The following is a 23,844-nucleotide window of genomic DNA, read 5'->3' as shown; positions in this document are numbered from 1 at the left end:
AGTGGTGATAACGGGGGAGGGGGCTAAGGCTTGGGAGTAGGGGATACAGATAAGTCACCTTACTTTCTGCCCTTCAGTGTTGCTTTCATTTGTAAAATGGATGCCCAGTGTAATGACCAGAGAAAAAATGAAGACTGAGCGACACAATGTGAAAGTGCTTTCTCAATGTGAAAGCGACAAAAATGTGAAAGTATCTTGAGTGCTATAGTGGGATAATTATAGGTCAAGCAGTGTATTTTTTGTCTGTCTCCTGAACAATGACTTCCCTATGTCTTAAATGATTAAATGCTAAACGATATCCTTTTCTACATTTTTTGCCTTGGTTTGTACTTGTTGGCAAAGTCTCATCTTTTCTCTTCACTTCACAGATTCTGCGACATCCCTATGCCCTAACTATCTTTGAAGACTCTGTGTACTGGACTGACCGCTCTACTTATCAGGTTTTGCAAGCCAATAAGTGGCATGGTGGAAACCAGTCAGTCATAATTCGTAATATTCAGCAGCCCCTAGGGGTTGTTGCAGTTCATCCTGTGAAACAACCTAATAGTAAGTGATATAGAGACACTTGCCTGGGAATAGCTTGGAAAGCACTTATTCTGAGAATGCTAAGTGTACAATGTTGTACACCTATTTGTTTGGGCAATATACTCCCTTCTTCTTTACTAACCACCGCAGTCCTAACATTTTCATTACTTTTATTTATCATGGTAAACTAAAAATTTGTATGTAACAACAACAGACCTAAACTGTGTCATTTTATTCAGCAATTGGCTACTGTCTCTGTGACAATTTCTAAATCCCTGTTTCCTCGGCTGACAAATACTGCATAGACCAGATAGTCCCTTAGATCCTTTTATTGCTACCCTTCTGTGATCTAAAGGAGCTTATTCTTAGGACTCGTTTATTATGGCGCCAGTGCCCTGTAGGTGTAGCTATCCCAAGTCATCCTAGATGTAGATGTGATATACGCCACACATCCTAGATATGTGTGTGGCTAGATGATTTAAAAATTTGACATTGGTAGTTTAGTTCTATCTCCCTTTTTTAGAATATCTGCTCCCATGTTTATAGTATTCTCAGTGCTTAGAATAGTGCTTAGAGCACAGTGAATGTTTTTTGAGTGAATGAATAGATTAATGAATCTAATGCAATATATATAATAAGAATGTATAAGATCTAGAGGACATCCTGTGAGCCTGGGGTGCACATAGGTTCCCTTATTTTAAAAAGCAGAGACGCACAAAGATATCAATAGAGAGATAAAAGATTACTATCTAACCAAAATTTGGACAATAGTGGATAAATTTCAAGGTCACAAAGGGAACATGCACATTTTCATTTAATATAAAAAGATTTTTTAGCTTAGGCAAGGAGACACATGTTATTTGGCATCGTATTTCTATTACTGAGCTTTGGGTTACTCAGTAGCTATTTGTTCATAAGCTGGTTATAGATAGGATTGACCTGTGACCTTGGGCAAGTCATTTCTCTCTCTTATTTCTCTTATGAGCTTTGTGTTGAAAGCATGATGCCGGGGAAGGGTAAAGTAATTTAGGAAAAAACCAAACCAACATAGGTAACTTAATCTATTTGAGTCTCTACTGGGGGCCTCCAGGGGGACAATAACAGCATGACTTTGTGCATACTTAAAAATTTATTTATTTACTTACATTGAGATAAATTTGACATATAATATTATATTTTTAGGTGCACAGCACAATGATTTGATAAATGTATATATTATGAAATGATAATGACAATAAGATTAGTGCATATCCACCATTATACATAATTATAACGTGTGTGTGTGTGTGTGTGTGTGAGAGAGAGTGTGTGATGAGAACTTTTAAGATCTACTCTGTCAGCTACTTTCAAATGTATAATACAATACTGTTAATGGTAGTCATAATGCTGCACATAACATCCCAGGACTTATTTATCTTGTAATTGGAAGTTTATACCTTTTGACCACTTTCACCCATTTTGTGCACTACCTACTCCATGCATCTGGCAACTGCCAATCTGTTCTCCATATGAATTTGGTTTTTCTTAGATGTCACGTATAAGTTACAGCACATAGTATTTATAAGTTATATAACTTATAGCATAAGTTATATCATATTGTATATCATATAGTATACTATAGTATAGACAAGTATATTGTCTTTCTCTCTTTGATTTATTTCACTTAGTTTATGCTGATTGCAAATGGCAAGATTTTCTTTTTTACAGCTGAATGATATGGCGTGTGTGTGTGTGTGTGTGTGCACTACATTTTACTACATTTTCTTTATTAATTCACTCTGTGCACTTTAATGTGGGAGGTGAATGTTTTCTTCTCTTCTTTTTCCATTACAGGTGAAAATTCATGTGCTTCTTCCTCCTGCAGCCACCTATGCTTGCTTTCCTCACAGACGCCGCACCTTTATTCTTGTGCTTGTCCTTCAGGATGGAGTCTTTCTTACGATTCTGTGACTTGCTTGAGAGGTACCGTATGCCCTTTAAGTGTGGAGGCTGCCTTAGTTTAGCAGAGCAGTGTGAGCTCTAAGCCACTTGCTAACAGAATGTGTGCTTGTGTTCCCTTTGATTCAGCAAGTCTTTGGAGTACGCATGCCATGTGGGACGTGTGCTGTGTTCCCTTGGAGTACGCATGCCATGTGGGGTGATTTAATTGAGCACCTCAGTTGTAATAGTTTCTGTATATAAAGCTCATATTATGTGTGGATATGACTCAACAATCCTTAAGCTCACGTTTTCTTTTACCTGGTTACAGTTAGACAAGCAGTGATAATGGGAAGCTCCAAATTCTGCACTTAGGAAGTAAGGATTCTTAACACTTGTGTATGGCTTCCTTCTCTCAGGTTCCTTATCTCATTTTTATTGTTGTCACTAATAGTCAGTGATGAGTGTTCTAGCATAGGCCTTCTGACTCCAACTGCAATAACTTTAATATCTGGTATTTTAAAAATGAAAGTTTTCTTTGTATGAAAGATTGTTAAGTGATTATTTGAGCAATTTAATCTTTGTCTCATCCAAGATACTTTACTGGGTTGATGGAGATATTCTTCTTCTTATTATTAGTATTATTAGGGAGTGAGAACAAAAGGGAAAGATACAGTCAATCCAAAAAAGAGATTTCTGCTGGAGTATGTACATGATACAAAATAAAGTCTTTTTAATGTTTGTTTATTTTTGATAGAGAGAGTGTGAGCAGGGAGTGGGTGGAGAGTGGGAGAGAGAACCCTAAGCAGGCTTTGTGCTGTCAGTGCAGAGCCTGATGCGGGGCTGGGACCCACAAACTGCGAGATCATGACCTGAGCCTAAATCAAGAGTTGGACATTGAACTGACTGAGCCACACAGTTGCCCCCAATAATAAAGTCTTTTTAAAAATCATTTACCTTTGCTTAAAAATCTAGAGAGTTATTCTAAATTCAAGGTCTTTGACTTTAGTTTTTGAATGTGTTTTGGTCCTGACAAAAATGGTTGCAGACAAGTTAAAATTAAATATTTAATGATAAAAAATCCTTAAGCTAAGAGAAAACAGAATCTTAATCTAGAGGGAAAGTTATTTTTCAAGTGGAAAATTTTTGCTGAATCCAGGAAATTAATGGTGTTTACAGATTTTGCAAATGTGGGCTTACTGAAAATTGAATTCCATCAAGATATAATATTTTGCAATGATACTTTCATGATGAAAGATTTTAATTATTGGTAATGCTTACAAAGGGATTGGCATTTGCCATTTTTCTTCAGAGACTTATTATGCACCTAATCCTTGTTGACACTGTTTAATTTAGTGTGTCCTCAGAGTCTTTCAGCAGGAGATTAAACTGGGCTATAGACATTTTGGATACAAAGCATTCTTTCACCATGCAAAGGTTGTTGAACTGTGCATTGGGGATTGGTGTAATCAATGTAACGATCTGATGGTGATTGATATCTAAGTAGTAGCTTTTGTTGTTTCACAAATAATTCCACTAGTGGGTTTTCTATTGGCTGACTTTACTGAGGTGGAACTTTTTTAGTATTGCTCAATTGATTTTTGAGTACCACTTGGGTAACTGAATGCCAATATATGTTAACTAAGAAAAAGAGGGGCACATTTTTTTCAATCAGAAGCTTAGAAGACTTGTTAACATTTATAGATGAAAACATTTTACTTGATTTACAGGCTAAATAGCTTTAAAAATATTGTTTACTAAATGTCTGGAATATCTTTGGAAGTGCATACGATGAGGTTAAGTGAAAAGGCAGGCTGTTCACCACTGGCCATGTAAAAATATGCATTAAAAAGATCTGGGAGACAACACACATAAGCACCAATAGTGGTTACAGTGGGTAAGGGAATTATGAGATATTTCTATTTTTTCCTAATGAGGCGACATAAAATTTTAAGCCAAGAACTTTCTCTGCATAAAATAGCTTTTTATTCTTTCAAAAATATGTTCTCCACAATGCCAAAACCAAATAAACAACAACAAAAGCAAACCGAAACAACGCCCAGCGTCCTCTACAATAAACAACCTCCAATCCAAAATGAGTTTCTGACTCAGTGTGAGCGAGACACAAGACAATTGTCTCAGTGATTATGTGCAACATAAGAAGAAAACACTCCTTGCACACACTGTTAGAAAGGTTGATGCGCTGATCATTTAGTGCAACATCTGAGTTAAGGGGAACCTAGCTAGGAAGTAGTAAACATTGCTGTTCAATTACAACATAAATTTCCCATTACCAACTGCTTCCTCTTTACTTCTTGCCCTGCTAGTACTAATCTTAATGGGATCATGACATAAAGAATAAAAATGAAGTAATGATTTTTAATTTCAAAAGACATACTGTGGTAGGATGGCTTACATATCACCTCCTTCTGAACTCCTTCCCATCCCACCCCAGGTACTTTTGTTCATATTCCTTCATGGCCATTATGATCCAGAATCCATATACTTTGCCTAGTTCTGTAGAATCAAGTTCCTTGATGATTAAGCCTCCACCTGATTCATTGATATTTGCTCGTTGCACGCAGTAGCACTCAGTAAATGTTCAGTGAATGACAAAGCCCTCCGATATTCTTTCTTGCTCCCTCTTCATTCCTGTGTTTTCCGCCTATTTATTCCCTTATGGCTGTATTGTGTCATCAAATCACTCGTTTTATCTTTCCCACAGAACACTTTTCATGCACTCTCTCTGGTATCATCCTTCGCCTTGGCTGTCACACTTTCTGCCAGTGCAGCACTAAATGACTCCCACCCTCTGGTTCATTGCCCATAAATGTTCACTAGTGGTAAGTGGTATATATATTTTCTCAAATATGCCAGCAGCGATCAGATCAAGAGCCTGAGACTTAGCCTGACAAAGGAATAGTGGCCAAAGGAGTAGAGCTGGGTAGGGCTTGAGAGGAGTGCTTCTGGGAAGAATCAAGAAAGCCCATGTTCGATGGATGAGAAATGCAGTTCTTTAGGTGCTTTGGTTGAGAATTCCTCCAATTAAGCAAAATGAAAATTACACATTAAAAAGAGCAGTATTCGGTTTTGAGTAATCTCTACTGTGAAATTGGGGAATACTTCTTGTTTTTACTGAACCAATGAACACTTACAACATATAATCAATAAATAATTAAATATCTCAATATAATTTCAAGGTACATATAAACCCCCAATATAGCTTACACATTTTATTACTGCGTGTTAAATTAAATGAATTGAGTGGTAATTTGATATTCAATAACTAGTACCCAGTCTGCACTTTTTGTGATTAAGAACATAAGTTTTGGAGTCTGAGGACCTGACAATTGTTTAATTTCTTTGTGCCTCATTTGAAAGTTGGGGGTGGGTGGGGTTGGTAACACTCTAACAAACAGGGTTTGGAGGCTTCAGGGAGATAAATTAAGTGAAATAATATCTGGTCCATACTGTATGGCCCATATTCTCAATAAATAGGGGCGATTATTATGGCTCTTTCATTTGTTCAGAAGAGAGGCAACGTGGAGCAGTTAAGAGAGAATGGGCTTGTGAACCTACACTCTCACTAGCCCCTGCAAGTTTCATTGGCCTCAGCTGAAAACAACTTCACAGGTTTAATGGAAAGACGAAATGCTATATATTGTAGGACTTTGTAAAATATAAACATTAATAGCTGCAGTATTTACTTTAAATTTATTCCAGGTTTATAAATGCTAAGTAATTTTTAGTAACTGAAATGCCAGGAGAAAGGAAAAGCTAATGAGATGTTAAAATAAGTTAAGAGCCAGGGGCACCTGGGTGGCTCAGTTGGTTGGGCATCTGACTGAGTTTTGTCTCAGGTCATGATCTCCCGGTCCGCGAGACCCTCAGTGCTGACAGCAAGGAGCCTGCTTGGGATCCTCTCTCTCCCTCTCTCTCTGCCCTCCCCCACTCTTGCTCTGTCTCTCTCTCTCAGAATAAACTTAAAATCACATTGAAGATGGAAAATTTTCCAGATTATCAAAATAATGAAAGCATCATTTTTAGCAGATGAAAATTATGCAATGATTAATCATTTTATATTTTGCTTAATATGTGGTATATGTCATATACATGTCTTCATAACATGAAACTCACACTCCAGTTTTCCTTTTATTTAAAAAAAATTTTTTTTAATGTTTATTTATTTTTGAGAGAGAGAGAGAGAGAGAGAGAGACACAGCATGAGCGGGGGAGGGGCAGAGAGAGAGGGAGACACAGAATCTGAAGCAGGCTCCAGACTCTGAGCTGTCAGCACAGAGCCCGATGCTGGGCTCGAACTCACAAACCATGAGATCATGACCTGAGCCAAAGCCAGATGCCTAACCGACTGAGCCACCCAGGTGCCCCCCAGTTTTCCTTTTCTGAGAGAATTATAAATATGTCACTCTTGACTTTTATCATTTTGGATTTTTTTTTTGACAAAGCATCTACAGCTAGGATAAAGATTATCTTTGAAAAAGGACCTTTAGACCAGAGAAGAAGAGACAGATGGCCAGGGTGTATCCATGTCTTTGGCACTGGGAAGGGATGAAGAATCTTGGTCATCAGTTCTGGTCCCTAGCCAGCAAGTTTCCAATCTGAGAGAAGACATCAGTCTATCAAACCTGAGTGGCCAGAGTCCATATTTGAGGCTCACCAAACAACTTCTAGTATGACTTTGTGCTTTCTTATGGGCTGAAGATGCAAGCATTCTGTTTACACAGTGGTTGGTTTTGTCTTGAAATAAACCTTGGAACCTGCTTAGAAAAAAAAAAAAAAAGCAAGAAAAAGAAAAGAAAAAGGACCTTTTATCTATTAAGGAGGTTAAGTGAATTGCTAGTTTGAATAAGATATTTTGAGGATGTTTAAAGTTGCAAAATACAGATACTTTTGAGAACTTTAGAAGACACTATTTACACTTCCACTTATGCATCCATCCATTTATTCATTTATGTGGTCATTCATTTAGTTAGCAGATATTTATTTGGCAACGATTACATGCGAGGTTCTGGGGACATAATAGTAAATCAGACATAGTCACTACCTTTTGGGAGTTAGAATCTAGTGTGAAAGACAGCCATTGGGCAACAGCAATTGGGGAGATTATAAATTGGATTTTATTTAGTAATTAAAATCTCTAATAAACACCAAGCCACACGTGGTAGTGTTTTTATTTTTTGAGCACACTTAAGACTAATAAATTGAATAGTCTATATGTTTTCTTTCACTTTTTAAATTCAGTATTAGTGAGGTTTCTCTGTGTGTAGAATGTGATGCTCAACACACATGGATGCTTTATCCATGTAAGTAAGGAATTCATGAAGAGCAAGGTAAATACTGATCTACGTTGGGAAAGTCCAGAAGTGTTGCATGTATGGTTGGAGATTTGGTGACCTAGCAACCCTCTGAAACCCAATCAAAGGCCCTGGATTGTCTGATAAATATCTACCATGTATGGTATTTTTTGCTACAAAGCTTCAATGGTGTTTTATCCTATTAGATGGTAACAATCCACTGCTTTCCATTACTCTAAATGTCTGGGAATAGTAAGATATAATTTTGACTGATATCTGCTATTTTCACAGATGATCAACCTTTCTTAATAACTGTGAGATACAGTATAATTTTTGGAATCTCCCTCAATCCTGAGGTGAAGAGCAATGATGCTATGGTTCCCATAGCAGGGATAATGAATGGTTATGATGTTGAATTTGATGACTCAGAGCAGTTCATCTATTGGGTTGAGAATCCAGTAAGTTTTGAATAACATTCAAAGTATATAACTTGTTTCAAAGAGCTTACCTACACTACTTCCTTCTTATAAGCCAACTTTTGCTGGGTGGATAAAAGGGAAATGGTCCAGAAATAAATTAATTTACCACTAAGTTTTTTTGAATCAGTGAAGGATGTAAATAGGAGGCTGACCTGGAGCAAAGAGCAGATAATAGGCACATTTAACCTATTGGATGTTATTTATTCATTCAGCAAGCAATTATTAAGTGTCTACTTTTGCTCTGTGCCAAACTAGCCACTCCCAACTGTAGAATACACACCAAGAATCAGTAACAAACATTACTCCTAAGGAGCTTTAAGCTAATAGAAGATACTAGATGAATATAAAAATGATTATGAATCAAAACAAAGAGCAATAGTTCTCTGAAAGAATTCCAGGAGAGCATTTGATGTGGCTGCTGGGATCTTCTCAGCATCTTTGCCTCCAGGATAAAAAGAGCCCTCCTTCAGTTCCCTTTCTATTGGAGCTCACCCTTTAGAGGAGAAAGCTGTGAGGAGGGGGAAGGGGCAAAGAGATTACAAATAAAGAAGAGAGGAAGATCTTTCTGTTTGAGGCTTGTCACCTCTATGTAAAATATGCTTCTGGCCGCCTGATTTTCACCTTTGATGGGTTATTTTTATGACTATGGCCTGTAGTAGTTAAGAAATAAATCTCTGTAGCCAATATCAGAAGCAACCCGAAGGATAAGCCTTGCAGAGTCTTCTGACACACTGAAAAAAATCATTATTTTTGAAGTGTTGCTGGTGTTATAGTATTATACGCAGCGAGCCCACCCAATGGCGCTGAACCTTTGCCTTTCCTCCAAGTGTGAGGAGTGTTCAAGAAACATAGCAGCCAGCAGTGGCTGTGCTTCCATGTGGAAGCTGTGGCCTTTGAACCAGCTCACCTCTTCTTGTCCTTCTTTCCAGGGTGAAATTCACAGAGTGAAGACAGATGGCACCAACAGGACAGTATTAGTTTCTCTGTCTAGGTTGGGTTCTTCCATGAGCCTGGCCTTAGATTGGATATCAAGAAACTTATATTACACCAATCCTGGAACAATGTCAATTGAGGTAATGATTCCATAATACCAGTTACACAAACACTGGTTTTTGATGCATATAAAATCTATTCTCAGGAAATGCTTTCATTGATTTTGAAATTATTTTTAAGCAGAAGCAAAAGAGAGGAGCTATCGGTATTAACTATCAAAGTCTTAGAAGGGATGGAGTAAAACCACTTTAGAAATAAATTATTGGAACTTTCTACTGCCCTATTTTGTTTTCTTCCTAAGCATCAATACTAACTTGTTCATAGAAAAGGATTTTAGGTAATTTATAAAAATATATAAAAATAGTTTAAAAAAGGAATTCAGCATTAGGTATGGAAGGAATATAGTAGGCAGGAGATTTTCCTCCCTATCTTTCCTCATCAAGTCTGTAATGCTGTTTCAGTCCCAAACCAAATTTATAGGTTACCTCTGTTCTAAGATGGAAATCTTTCTATGGCTCCAATGCAGTTTTTCTAACAGTGCAACAGAAAGTAGAAACTTGATTCTAATTCCTTTGATACTTTTCCTCGGTGTGATAAGTGTTCTTTTTACTCTAATTCCCAGAAGAAATTCTAGATGGGGCACAGGTATGCAATCGCATGGAGTAAATCAGAGGTAATTCAACTAGCATTGGTTTGTTCCATTCTGGGACAAGGTTATTAATTCATAATAATTTTGAAAGTGAAAATTTCTAAACCAAAGGGAGGGTTTAGTGAGAAGGGCAGTCTGCAGGACTGTGTAGAGTGATCCGTTCACTGCTCAGGGTGAGGTGCCAGCCAGTAAGTAAGCTGGTTCTCTATGGGGTATTCAGAAAGGGAAATGCTGAAGGTGAGAAAGGCACATAGCAGCCAAGTGGTGAAATTAGAGCAGATTGGTCAGAACAGTGGTTACAGTCTACAAAGTCTTCTACAAACAGGATCTCTTTTAGTCCTCTCAACATTCCCAAAGGCAAGCAACACAATTAGAGGGGAGTTTGCAAGTTGCACAAATGCTAACCTCTGAGTTATCTCAAGCCAGGTAGAATCATCAGCTCTTAATACTGGTTCAAACCCTTTGTTATTTAGATAAGCTCCTGAATTTTACATAATTTAAGAAACTGGCTTAAGCAGTCAGCTTCACCGCCCTGCTTCCCAGGCAGTGTTCTGTTCTGACTTTGCCTTATTATAATGATAACTCCAGCAATCCAGTCTGCTTTAACCCCCTTTGACAGTGACAAAAGGTAGTTTTTCATAATCTCAACTAAAAATATCACTCTCCCATTAAAACATTGGCACAATTGACTGCCTAAAACCCTTAATTCCAAACACATCTCTAGTGTCTGCTTAACACAAAGCTGTCTTCATTCTGAATGGCAATGAATATGTTCAGACTCTGTCTTTTGGTCTCTTGTTTTGTAAACGGGGGTCTTCCCTTTTAAACTGATAGTTTTCCAAAAGCAGGAGACATGTTTCCTCCATCAATATTAGGTACAATGACAAGGCACCCGCTGATGGATAACTGTGTGAGTGAGTGTGTGTGTGCAAATGTGTATCTTGGTAAGTTCACCCTAATCATATAAACCTAAAGTTAGTAATTGTGCCCCAATGCAGTGAGGCACAGAGGAAAGATAATTTGCTTTGGAGTCAAAAGACCTGCTTAGAGTCTGACTTACTCATTGAACAAATACTAGTAAATGAATCCGTCCCATTGTTAGTCCTGGATATTCAAAGATGAATAACATATTTTTTCCTGCTTTTAAGTAGTTCGTGCTCTGAGAGCTAGACATATAAACAAATAGCTTTGTTCCAGTGTGCTAAGTGTGATATGAGCAGTGACTACAAACTGTTCTGTGGCTAGGGGCAAAGTAAAAGTGTGGAGAGGGAGAATGGCAGGAGAATCAGTGACTTGTCAGCTGTGTCTTTCTTGAAAGAGGGCCAATATTTATTGCTGCCAAATGAAGAAGTAGGGAAAAAGCACCCCAGGCAGAGAAAAGCACTTGATAAAGACTGAGACTTGAAAACGCACTGTATTTACTCTGCTCAAAGGGTATTTGATATTGCACGAATTGCTTAACTTCTCTGAGTTTCTGCTTCCATATCTGCAAAATGGGGTTATATCTCAGTAACTAAAAGTACGTCTTGAAACTAAGATATCCTGTGAATACAGAGTCCTTTTTCCCTCAAATCATCAATATATTTGAATATCCACAGAGGGCCCATGAGAATAATGATCTAAAGGTAAATTGTCCTTTTAGCGTTGTTGTTTTTTTTAATTGTTTTTCTCCTTTCGTGATATCAGTGGTGACTCAGGTGAATGTTAGATTGCTTAAGGGCACAGAAATACTGTTCACTTACCATTTACTCGAATAATATCCTTCCAGGATAAGAGTTACTCCTATTTAATTCAAATTTGAAAATAAGAGAAGTACTGAATAAATGCTTTCCACTAGGGGTAGCTGTGTGCCTGTTCACTAAATGTAATTTTGTAGCTGAAAAGAAGTCTACAGAATGGTTGTGTGAGAGAGAACTTGATGTATCCCCCAAAAAGGAAAAGAACTTTCCTTTGAACCAAAGAGATCCTTAGCCTTAAGAAAAGGAGTGAAATTTTGGCAGAAAGGGGCAAATTTAAAAAAGACACCAGACAGGAAAGAGAAAAATTTAGAGAGGAGAGTGAGGGAATGAATAAAGAGAGGGGTGTGTGTGTGTGTGTGCGTGTGTGTGTGTGTGTGTGTGTGAGGTAGGAAGAGAGGGAGGGAGGAAAAAAATATAGAGAGAGACAGAGAGAGGGCAAAGATAAAAACATAAAGACTGTGGGGTCCGTGGGTGGCTCAGTCAGTTAAGTGACTCTTGATTTCAGCTCAGATCATGATACTGAGCCTGGGTGTGGAGCCTGCTTAAGATTCTCTTTCTCCCCGTGACCCTCCCCTGCTCATGTGCTCTCTCTCTCTCTCTCTCAAAAACAACATAAACATTGATACACAATCTATTTGCATTAAAAAGCAACTTTATAGAAAAACCTTTGTGCACATAATCAATATACATTTTCTAATTTCTTACTAGCTGTTTCTCTTCTCAGACTGTCTTACGTACATATTAGAATAGCCTTGTTCCTATAAGAAACTGCTTCTAGTCTGGTAATCCATATTTTTCTGTGATGTTTCAGAGTTCTGTTAACATTAGCAATTAGAGCAATAATAATTAAAAGTGGGTAACTTTGAGAAAGCCACTAAATGTCCATAGGACTCTTTCATCATCTGTAATATGGGTATCTATCTCACAGACGGTCGTGAGGATTCAGTCCAATACTGTTTAGTATAATGCCTGCTACATAATAAGTGTTCAATAAATGGATCAATAAACAAAATAGGAAACACACTTGTACTGAGCTCTGTGTTAAATGCCATACATGTATTATCTCACAGCTCTATGCGCAATGTGCCATTATCATCTGCACCTTATTCATAAAGAAACTAAGTTCAGACAGGTGAATTTACTTGTCCCAGTCAGATCTAGATGGGCAGGGATTTGAACTCTTCTGTTTTAACTCAGGTTGTTAATGTGGCACAGAATTCACTTTAACTCTGAGTAAATTTGGACTGTCTGGTCAGCTGTGTTTTCAGTGAAGGACCACCAGGTGCCTTGGCCACATCACTGGGATGCAAGAGAGCTGTGGGGTTTTCATTTGTCTTCCAGAGTTTTCCTGTATCTTTTTCTGAAGACGTTTTTGTAGCTTCTCTTAGGCAGTGATTTTGTATGTTCACCCATTTGAGTCCTTCTTTGATCCATATAAATGTCCTCTCCTGAAACATTAGGTGAATTGAAATAGGAATTTGAGAGGTGATTTTGCTTTTCTTACTCATTTTCTATTGAGGGGATTTCCTCATAGCCCTGAAATGCAATTAGGGATTATTGGAATCTCACACAAACCCTCCCATTCATCTCAATTTGTTGTGTGTGTAAGTTCTCCTTCACCTCAGCCTTCTTTGTTTCCCGTTTTGATACTCAGTTCTAATGAGTGACTTTATGCTATAGGTTTTGAAACTCCGGGGAGATGTCAGATACAGAAAAACACTGATTACCAACGATGGGACAGTTCTTGGAGTTGGTATTCCAGTTGGCATAACTGTTGATCCTGCTAATGGGTGAGCGTTCATAAATGACACAATCTGCTCTATGCAGCACCATTCTTGTTAATGTTGTGACCTGATGAAATGGAAGATTTCAGACTTAGGACCTTTTTTGATTTCATATGCCAACATTTTGAAAAATACAGATCTCAGTGAGAAAGAGGAATACCTCTGAGTTACATCTAACATGAAAGATGTAAATATGTGTTTTGTTCTATGTTCTTTAAATTAGCAACACTGGACTTAAAATTAATTCCAGGAAAGAATTTTAGACATTTAAAAATGGAATTATAGCAATTAACAATGCATTCTGACTTTGAGTGAATGTGGAAAGCTTTAAGGAGCTAGATAACATTTGAAATAGAACTTGGAGGAGAAGGCTTCCCATGGGTGGAGAATGGGTTGGGAACTGGGGAGTGGTACTTGAGGCCAAACAAGGAAAGCACAGAAGCATCACAGTATTTAGCATGATTGTGTAAAGGGCTGAAGCCAGAGTCTTAGAGATTAGTGACAGTTGACAAGATGGAAGCCAAAGGAAGGATTTAATGTCATCTTGCTAAGGAATCTCACTTCTTTCTTTTGAGTCAGTTGGGAATTTGGAGGAAGGAAATGATAAAATCAAATTTGTATTTCTGAAGGATGGGTCAGGATCAGAGTGGAAGAGTCCAGGGGCAGGGAGACCAATTAGGAGAAAGTGTTCAGCTAGGGAGGAGAGTTCTCAGATAAGATAAGGTAGCTTCAATTTTTAAGGAACTTAGAATTCACAAGAGTTTATGACTTTGTCCAGCAAACTTTTGATAGCCTGGAATTTAAGAAAAGAAAGAAAATTACGACACGAACGCAGGGCTAGTTGTTAGTGAGGTAGGCACAATGGGACATGATGAGAATAAATAACGATGTTGCTAAAATAGTTATGCATGAGGTCCAGGCAGAGAGCGACGGAAGGCTTGGGAGCTCAGGCAAGTTTTAAGGTTGAAGAACAGGCTCAGTAGAAGAAATAAAATGGGGGAAGGGAAGAGATTGGAGTTTGGTTGAGGCAGAGAATGTCAGAGTTTGAGAACTTACAAGTAGGGACGTTTAGACTTGAAGATGAGGCGCATGGGACGGGCATGCAAGAAGTATGCAAATAAAGATCAGAATGAAGGGGTTTGAAGACTTGTGGGGAAAGAGTGTAAGAGGATTGTCTCATGAGGCTATGGCAGCAGCTGAGATAGAAAGGAGTGGAAACTGAGATTCAAATCTAGACAGTGTGTCCTCAGTGGAAATAGAAAGCAACCCTATATATTTTAATGAAATTTTATATATCATGGGTTTGGCAATTCTGTGTGGCAATTAGGGTTTGTGTGTAATATTACATTTTCCATCACAGAAATCAGAAAAGAAAGTAGCTGGTCTTGTGCTAGATGATGATTTAGATAAGAATTAAATAACAGGCCTGAGAGGTGAACAGAGAGGTACTTGCCAACTTTTACATCAGCTTTGTCCTTCCCAGGGCACTGCACAGTGCATGATTCTTTGAAAGGGATTGACCATTGATGTAGGCTATTTCTTAGTCAGTCATAAACTTCCAAATTGTCTGACCATGGTAAAAGATTCCCAATGCAGGGTGCTAGCATCCTACCCCAATAATAACTAGGAAAAATACAGACATTGATAGAACACTGGTTATGTACTCTTCCACATTGTATGTCACAAGATATTAATGATTTAGACTTCCTCCATTGACTTGAGCACATCTCGAGGGCAATTCTTTTAAATACTCAATGAAATTGTGTTATTTTTTTTTTTTTTTTAATTTTTTTTTTCAATGTTTATTTATTTTTGGGACAGAGAGAGACAGAGCATGAACGGGGGAGGGGCAGAGAGAGAGGGAGACACAGAATCGAAACAGGCTCCAGGCTCTGAGCCATCAGCCCAGAGCCCGACGCGGGGCTCGAACTCACGGAGCGCGAGATCGTGACCTGGCTGAAGTCGGACGCTTAACCGACTGCGCCACCCAGGCGCCCCTGAAATTGTGTTATTAAATGCTGGTGTTCTTTCATGGTTGTAGGAAACTGTACTGGTCGGACCAAGGAACGGACAGTGGTGTTCCTGCCAAGATTGCAAGTGCTAACATGGATGGCACATTTCCAAAAGTTCTCTTCACTGGGAACCTTGAACACCTGGAGTTTATCACCCTTGATATTGAGGAGCAGAAACTCTACTGGGCTGTCACCAGCACGGGAGTGGTATGCACACCCTACTGGTCTTTATTGCTGAGTGTGTATAGCTGATCATGATCGTTCCTTGTGTGGCTGTGTTTCCTAAACAATCTCACTTGGCCACGTGGACCAGTGATGTATTATCCTTTCTCCCAATAACATTTTTCCCTAGAGCAAATATTGCCGTAGTTGAATATTTTCTAGTCCAATATTTTCTAGTATGTGCATAGTTCTTTATAGAATAATGTTCATTGCCATTTTCATCATCCTTTGTTTTTTTTCAAGATCAAATATTTCCATTTCACATTTCTTACTTGACTTGTAAGAGCCATTTCTTTCATGTGTTAGTGATTTCAGTGCTTTTCTTTGAAAGTTCTCTATGCTCTCCAATTGTAGAGACTGAAGGGGAAAAAATGTACATACCAAGTTCCTGTGCACAGCATCCTCTCTTAGCTACGTGTCATTTTCTAATGTTTTGATATGGTTGGCACATATATGAAAACTCCCCTATGGAGGTAATTTTATATTCTGCAATAAGAAGCAGAAACTATATAATTTAATTCATTCACAGACATAGTATTTGATCATCACTGTTGTACTTATGCAATTGAGCTGGGACAAGGCACATAGAAGGTGCTCAATAATAACTTGATCAGTTAAAATATTGCTATGGATATGGAATCGAATGTGCGCTAAGTCTCTTCCTTGCCTTCTAAATGGTAGTGACTTCAGATCTGGTTTTGATGTTGGTGTTCACCATAATATTGTGCAGTAGGTTTGGTTTTCAGTTCATTATCAGTTCAACAAGTGCTAATTTCATTCCTAGTATGTATTTGTCATGGTGATAAATTTTGAGGATTAAAAAGGAGCAGTGATGCTTTAAAAGCACTTAACAGACTTTGATGCCCGTGTGCAATGATGAGGGAGCTCTTGTCCCATGGCATGAATTCTGGGACAACTTAGCCTGTTCCAGACAGTGCCCACCACCTTTCGCCCTTTTTCATCTGCTCTGCACTCCTGACTGTGTGAGCTTGTTATTGGTGTGACTCTCCATCTTTTCTCCCAGGTCAGAACCCTCATGTTTCCCCTCACTCGAATAACTGTGTCCTTATTTGGCCATTACAAAATCCTGACAAATTGTCCTCTGCCTCTTTTCTCATGTTCTGCCCTTTTTTGCCACTTCTACCATACTGAGCCCCTTCTCTCTAGCCTTGAGTGGATGACGGCTGTCATTAATAAACCTTGCTTTCATGATGGAGACCTGTTACCTTCATAAAACCACAAAATAGGTTTGATCACTGCTCAGTCTATAGGAGTAGCTCCAAACACTTCAGCTGAGCATGGTCAGCTAATCTGGTCCTGGTCACCCCTTCAAAGCTCCCCTCTAAGCTTATCTTCCCTGTGCTCTAGCTTTCTGAAACTTCTGTCAGTTTCTAGGGCATAACCTGCTCTTGTAACTGCTGGGTTCCCTGTCAAGCAAGGCAGTGAGCCAAACCTCATTTGTCTCTCTTGCCAGAACTCAGCTCAAATCCTGGCACAGAAGAGGCACTTGAGACAAGTTTCTGGAATGAAATCAAACCAGTTATGTCCACATTTTATTTTTCTTCCAAAAGCAGACAACTTGTCATTTCTCATTAGGAACTTCATTTTTGTGAGCTCTTTTCCAGTTTTCTAGAGTCATTTTCACTAAGACTTGTTAGCTCTTCTAATATAACAGCATTACCCTTTGCCCCATTCAAGTCTCGTTATCTTGTCATTGAGTGGAGCATATTTTCTGTTCCCATTGCAGAAATTGTTGGTGAAAATGTGAAATGCAGGGTCAGTCAACTCCTGGGTAATGGTCTACGGTTAGATATTGAATGTGTATCCTTATCCGGAATATCACATGCAGGGCCTAAAGAGGTTTATTTCCCTTTCCTTCACCGTGCCATTTGACAAAGTTGTTGGACTTACTTGAGCTCCAACTTCATCATCAGTAAAATAGGCATAATGACATTTGCTTGATCTATTGCTCCATGTAATTGTGAATACCACATGAGAAAACAAATAGGAAAAATCTCTGTAAAGGATAGAGTGCTATATCGATGTCAGGTATTATTATTACGAGAATGTTAGTTTTTTCTCTCATTTCACCATGAATCAGTCAATGACAACAATTCTGATCTTTTTAGATTGAAAGAGGAAACGTGGATGGTACAAATCGAATGATCCTGGTAAACCATCTTTCCCACCCCTGGGGAATTGCTGTCTATGATTCTTACCTTTATTACACTGATGAACACTATGAGGTCATTGAAAGAGTTGACAAGGCCACTGGGGACAACAAAGTAGTCTTGAGAGAGAATATTCCAAATTTGAGGGGTCTCCGAGTTTATCACAGACACGGTAAGTATTTGTCACTGAAACCTACATATTCACAAATGTATAATGCATATTGCACACATCTACACACTTACATATAAAAATACGTGCCCACACACAGACCTATATACATACACATGCATGTAGGTTGAAATTACCTCAAATATTTAAAAAAATGATAACCCTCTCATAAACTTGGCTAAATGTCGAAGACTAATCTGGCATTTGGAAAGCCAGGTTGATTTCAGAATAAGCTTATTCCCATTCCTTCTTCATCACTCCTTACTTTGCTTTTGCTTCATAGCAGTCCCTGACATATTATCTATGTTTGTTGTCTCTGTTTCTCATTAGAATATAACCTCCCGGGGCTTCTGGGTGGCTCAGTCGGTGGGCATTGACTTGGGCTGAGGTCATGATCTCGCGCGTTTGAGCCCTGCATCCGGCTGTGTGCTGACAGCTCAGAGCCTGGAGCCTGCTTCCGATTCTGTGTCTCCTTCTCTCTCTGCCCCTCGCCCCCTCACACTGTGTCTCCCTCTCTCAAAAATAAATACACATTAAAAAAAAAATGTAAAAGAATGTAACCTCCCTAAGGACAGGCATTTTGTCTATCCTATTTCTTGCTCTATATACAGTAACTAGACAAGTTGCTGGCACATTGAAGGTGGTCAGTAAACATTTGTTGGATACCTGCTAGGAAAATGTTAACAGGATAGAATTTTTAATCTTAAAAGGAATACTTTCTGATTTCAACATTTTTTTCATAGATAATGTAATTTTTGATTTGCCCCTTAGATTAGCATTATGATCTAGAGGTGATTTTTTAACGTTTTGACATATTTTACAGCTTTTAGTCTGTAACTGAAGTTTATTAAACGGTTTGCTGTCTATAACCTAGGTTTGCTACTTGGCATTTGTTTTTATTGCATGGGAAAAAAACCTTTAAATTTTTTTTTTTTCAACGTTTATTTATTTTTGGGACAGAGAGAGACAGAGCATGAATGGGGGAGGGGCAGAGAGAGAGGGAGACACAGAATCGGAAACAGGCTCCAGGCTCTGAGCCATCAGCCCAGAGCCTGACGCGGGGCTCGAACTCACGGACCGCGAGATCGTGACCTGGCTGAAGTTGGACGCTTAACCGACTGCGCCACCCAGGCGCCCAGGGAAAAAAACCTTTAAATGTTATTATTTAATATATTCTAAATCAAATGCCCATCACATTGTTGATCATATAATTAAACGGATGTAATTTTAAATGCCAGTACATAGGTCGAAAGGGTGAAGAAAATCAGAATTTGCATACTGACCTGTCTAATTCTTCTAATTCCTATATAATTTGTGGAAGAAAAACCATTGATCCTCTAATCTCTATTAAATAATGGTTGTGGTACCTTTATGTGTTAGTTGTATAAGCTGCAGTTGATTCAATGCTGTTTTTATGTTGTTAACCCAGGTATTGTGTTATTGATTAATTATTTGATGACCCAGTATAAAGTATTTGAGATGGAGTGGCAAATATGTGAGGTCAAAAGTTACAAACTAATTTTGGTTTCATTTAGGCACATCCTTCAATGGCTGTAGCAACAATGTGAATGCCTGTCAGCAGATTTGCCTGCCTATACCGGGAGGATTGTTCTCATGTGCCTGTGCCAGTGGATTGAAACTCAATCCTGATAATCGGACCTGCTCTCCATATAGTTCTTTCCTTGTTGTTTCAATGCTGTCGACAATCAGAGGCTTTAGCTTGCAATTTTCGGATCATTCAGAAGCCATGGTGCCAGTGGCAGGCCAAGGTATGCCAACTCCAATATAAGTAAGATTTCACTCTGTCTTGTGCCATGTTGAATTCTTGGTGCCATAAAGCATTTCTTCACGTTTGGATTCAGCATGTAATGAGGTTCTCTCTTGAAATAAACTGGTTCTGCCTTGAATAGTTCTCAGACATTAGTGTGCATCAGAATTGGAGAGCTTGTTAAAACCAGGTCTGGACCCCATCTCCAGACTTTCGCATTTAGTAAGTTGGGGTAGGGCCAGAGAATCTACATTCCTAACAAGTTCCCAGGTCGTCTGATGTCACTGGTCCATGGACCACACTGAGAATGACAGAACTAGAGAAAGATAGAATGTAGCATGAGATTGCAAGAAGTAATCAGAGTTGGTGTTTAGAAGAACAGTTAATGGAGATTTAGGGTCAAGATTATGCTACTTAGAATAGTAATGAAGTAGTCCATAATCTGATTTGTTAATATCTGTTTGAGGAGTTGAAATAAGTTGACAGCATTAGTATCTCCTTAGTAACTGTATTTTTGCAGTACTTTATGCCTATATACAGTGAACATAGAAAATAATCACTTGCTTTCTAGATGAACCAAGAGATTTCTAGGTGTGTGTTACCACAGGGGGAACTAAATGTTTACTCGCATCATAAGGAGTGTGCCACAGGATAATGATAGAAATAAAAGATAGAAAGGGAAGAAAAAGAGTGAAGGGAATGGAGGGGTGGATGGTCAGAAGAGGTGGCAGGGTATATAGTGTAAGAAGTCAGGGAGCTTCTGGTGCCAAGTGTGCTCCTGCTTGATACTTACATTCACAGGTACTTATGACTCATCTTTGTTTACTCATATCTAGTATATGTGCTGCCGAAGCGAGCACTGTTTACTCATATCTAAAAAGTTATGGATCTAAGTTACCATCTTCTAAAGATAGTATAAAAATCAATTAATTTTTTTCATAACTTTTATTTTGAAAATTTTCAAACACAGGAAAGTTGAAAGAAAGGTACAGTGAACATCCTTATACCCTTCACCTGGATACAAAAATTGTTAATATTTCAGCACATTTGAACTCTCAGTCTGTGTGTGTATGTACACCTGCACATACATTTAGTGTTACTAGTTTCAGGTGTAGAATGTAATCATGGACTCAAGTTTTTACTTTATTTTTTTTTCAATTCAATGTATTATAAATGTTTACCACAATCACTCTTGATGCTCTGTTGAATTCATTGTGGCCAGGTAAAACCTCTTAAAATGGCTACCTGTATGATGTTATGATCTCATTAGTGTTTGAGTGCTTCCTTGCTTCTGTGTGTAAGAAGGTGTTCTAGGCTTATCTTATACCTTCCATTCCCAAACTTATAATCAGCTGTTTCTCCCGGAAGCCAGTGTTTCTTATCGTGGGAGATGGTTTTTAGAAACCACGATCTGGGTGGTAGGTGTGCTCATTGCAACTGGGAAACAGTTTTATTTTGCAGTGGGGGGCACAGTCAGAGAAGGGGGTTGGAAATGATGGTGTGAGAGGGAGGGCAAGCATTTTAAAGTTCTAGTTCGATCCAGAGTACTGTTTAATGATCTTTTCTTAAATGTTTCAGGACGAAATGCACTGCATGTGGATGTTGATGTATTCTCTGGCTTTATTTATTGGTGTGATTTTAGCAGTTCTGTGACATCTTATAATGCAATCCGTAGAATCAGACCTGATGGGTCTTCTTTTACAAACATTGTTACACAAGGAATAGGAGAAAATGGAGTTCGGGGTATTGCAGTGGATTGGGTAGCAGGTAGGTAAGCCATATAGTGATTTTATTGAGAAGTCTCTTTTTGTGTTTGCATCTCTATCATCTTGTTTTATGCCAGAAAGTTTAATCTAACACCATATGCACTACAAAAATATTTTTCTAGAGAATTATTAGTATTATTTAAGATAAATTGAATTATGCTTTTAGACTAAGCTATACTTTTATTAAGTTAATTATAAGGTACTTCCGTGGACAACTTCATAACAGCTAATACATTTTCTTCTATTATCAACATAATCAGAACTGTAGACAAAATGATTAGAAAAATTATGTTGATTTGTTTTTTTTCACACTTAGATTAGCACCTAACTTCTAAATTAGAAATATCTAAATGAAAATTTAGGATATTAAATAAGGATATTAAACTGTGTGAACCATAAAATGACAATCATTTATTTCAAAGCTGAACAATTTTATTAAAGAAATTTTTTTTAATGTTTATTTATTTTTGAGAGAGAGAGAGAGAGGGAGCACGAGTGGGAGAGGGGCAGAGAGAGAGGGAGACACAGAATCCAAAGCAGGCTCCAGGCTCTGAGGTCGAACCCACAAATCTCGAGATCATGACCTGAGCTGAAGTCGGATGCTTAACTGACTTAGCCACCCATGCGCCCCAAAGCTCAGCAATTTTAACTGACAAATTCTTAATCACTTCCTCTTATTAATGTGTTAAAACCCTTTGATTATTAGGCACTTTCTCTGTTTTAATTTTATTGAAATTTATTTTATTTTTTACAATGAAATACATAACATACACTTATTAATATTCTAAACAACTCTAAGAATGTAAATATGATCTCCAGGTGGTAACAGGACCTCTCATCACTGACTTATTCCCTCGTTAGCCATTGTTGAAGCTCTCTTCAACCCCTGCCTGATCATAACCCTTGTTTCTCCTTTGATATGCTGACATTGAATTGGTTGGTAACTATCCTCACATGTGACTTGACATTTTCCCACTCTTGCATATAGCAAAATCACCTGCTGTTTTTTATTTTATTATTTTTTAAAGTTTTTATTTAAATTCCAGTTAGTTAACACACAGTGTAGTATTAGTTTCAGGCATCACGTACTTACTTTCAAATTAAATTTTAAATTAATTTTTGTTTAATGATATACTGAGAAACAAATGTATTAAATGTATTATAATTTTTAGAATATGATCCTATTCTATAAAAAATTGGTATCATTGTGTGTTAATCAAGTTGGGTAAGTAGACAGCACTTAAAAATATTAAAATATATTATGAAAATCGAAGTACTCTAATAAGAGTTTATTGTAAATAGTAAATATCATAGTATGGTTAGATAAGGGTTTAATTGGGTTCCTAAATCCCACTTCTGATTACAAATTCCTATATTACTTTTGAGAGTATAGCGTCAACAGTCTATGGCCGATGGGCCAAATGCAGCCCACTGGCTGTTTTTAGTTCCACAGTTTTATTCAGAAATAATTGATATACATCACTGTATAAGGTTAAGGCATAAAGCATGATAGTTTGATTTTCACATATTGTGCACAATAATTCACAATAGGTGCAGCTAACATCCATCATCTCATATAGATACAGTAAAAAGGAAAGAAGAAGAAAAAAAATATTTCTTCCTGTAATGAGAACTCTTGGGATTTACTCTTAAATACTTTAATATATACCATACAGCAGTGTTGACTATAGTTATTATGTTGTACATCCTTAGTACTTATTTTTTTATAACTGGAAATTTGTACCTTTTGATTATGCCTGTTTTTGTAAGTAAAGTTTTACTGAGACACAACTGTGCCTATTTGCTAATGTATTTTCTATGGCTGCTTTTTGTGTTTACAGTGGCAGACCTGAGTACTTGTGAAAGAAACCATGTGCTCTATAATGCCTTAAATATTTACTATCTGGCCCTTTTTGGAAAAAATTTGCCAAGCCTGGATTGAAGGATTTAAATATACAAAGAGTAGATCAGTAACATATTGCATATTGGCCTGATTTCTCCCGAGCAATTTTGATTCAGACCTAAGAACAAAATAGATGTTCCTTGGTAGCAGAATTGACAGTTCAACAATAGGCTTTTGACTACATGGAATCAATATGGGATCACTATCTACTCATACGGCCTTCACACCATTGTGGGTTTTTTTTCTTTAATTTATATTTCAATTTTTATTTTTGAGAGAGAGAAACAGAGACAGAGAGATAGAGCATGAGCAGGGGAGGGGCAGAGAGAGAGGGAGACACAGAGTCTGAAGCAAGCTCCAGGCTCTGAGCTGTCAGCAGAGAGCCTGACGTGGGGCTTGAACCATGAACCGTGATATCATGACCTGAGCCGA

General features: G+C 37.9%; 1 protein-coding gene across 2 annotated transcripts in view; it reads left to right on the top strand.

The window, feature by feature from the left end:
• Positions 1 to 23,844, top strand: part of LRP2 (LDL receptor related protein 2) — a 198,578-nt gene that overhangs the window by 106,745 nt on the left and 67,989 nt on the right. For both annotated transcript variants that reach the window (XM_086718833.1, XM_086718832.1), the window contains exons 30-38: positions 369 to 546; positions 2,359 to 2,487; positions 8,049 to 8,215; positions 9,166 to 9,309; positions 13,298 to 13,407; positions 15,443 to 15,620; positions 17,765 to 17,978; positions 19,511 to 19,744; positions 21,322 to 21,510. In XM_086718833.1, coding sequence (XP_086574959.1) covers positions 369 to 546; positions 2,359 to 2,487; positions 8,049 to 8,215; positions 9,166 to 9,309; positions 13,298 to 13,407; positions 15,443 to 15,620; positions 17,765 to 17,978; positions 19,511 to 19,744; positions 21,322 to 21,510 — 1,543 coding nt within the window. The remainder of the gene's footprint in view (positions 1 to 368; positions 547 to 2,358; positions 2,488 to 8,048; positions 8,216 to 9,165; positions 9,310 to 13,297; positions 13,408 to 15,442; positions 15,621 to 17,764; positions 17,979 to 19,510; positions 19,745 to 21,321; positions 21,511 to 23,844) is intronic.

This window comes from Puma concolor, chromosome C1 (assembly GCF_028749965.1).
Source record: "Puma concolor isolate L17-30 chromosome C1, mPumCon1.1.hap2, whole genome shotgun sequence".
Lineage (NCBI taxonomy): Eukaryota > Metazoa > Chordata > Mammalia > Carnivora > Felidae > Puma > Puma concolor.
The sequence above is the reverse complement of the archived record's forward strand: the minus strand, read 5'-3'. Positions and strand labels throughout refer to the sequence as shown.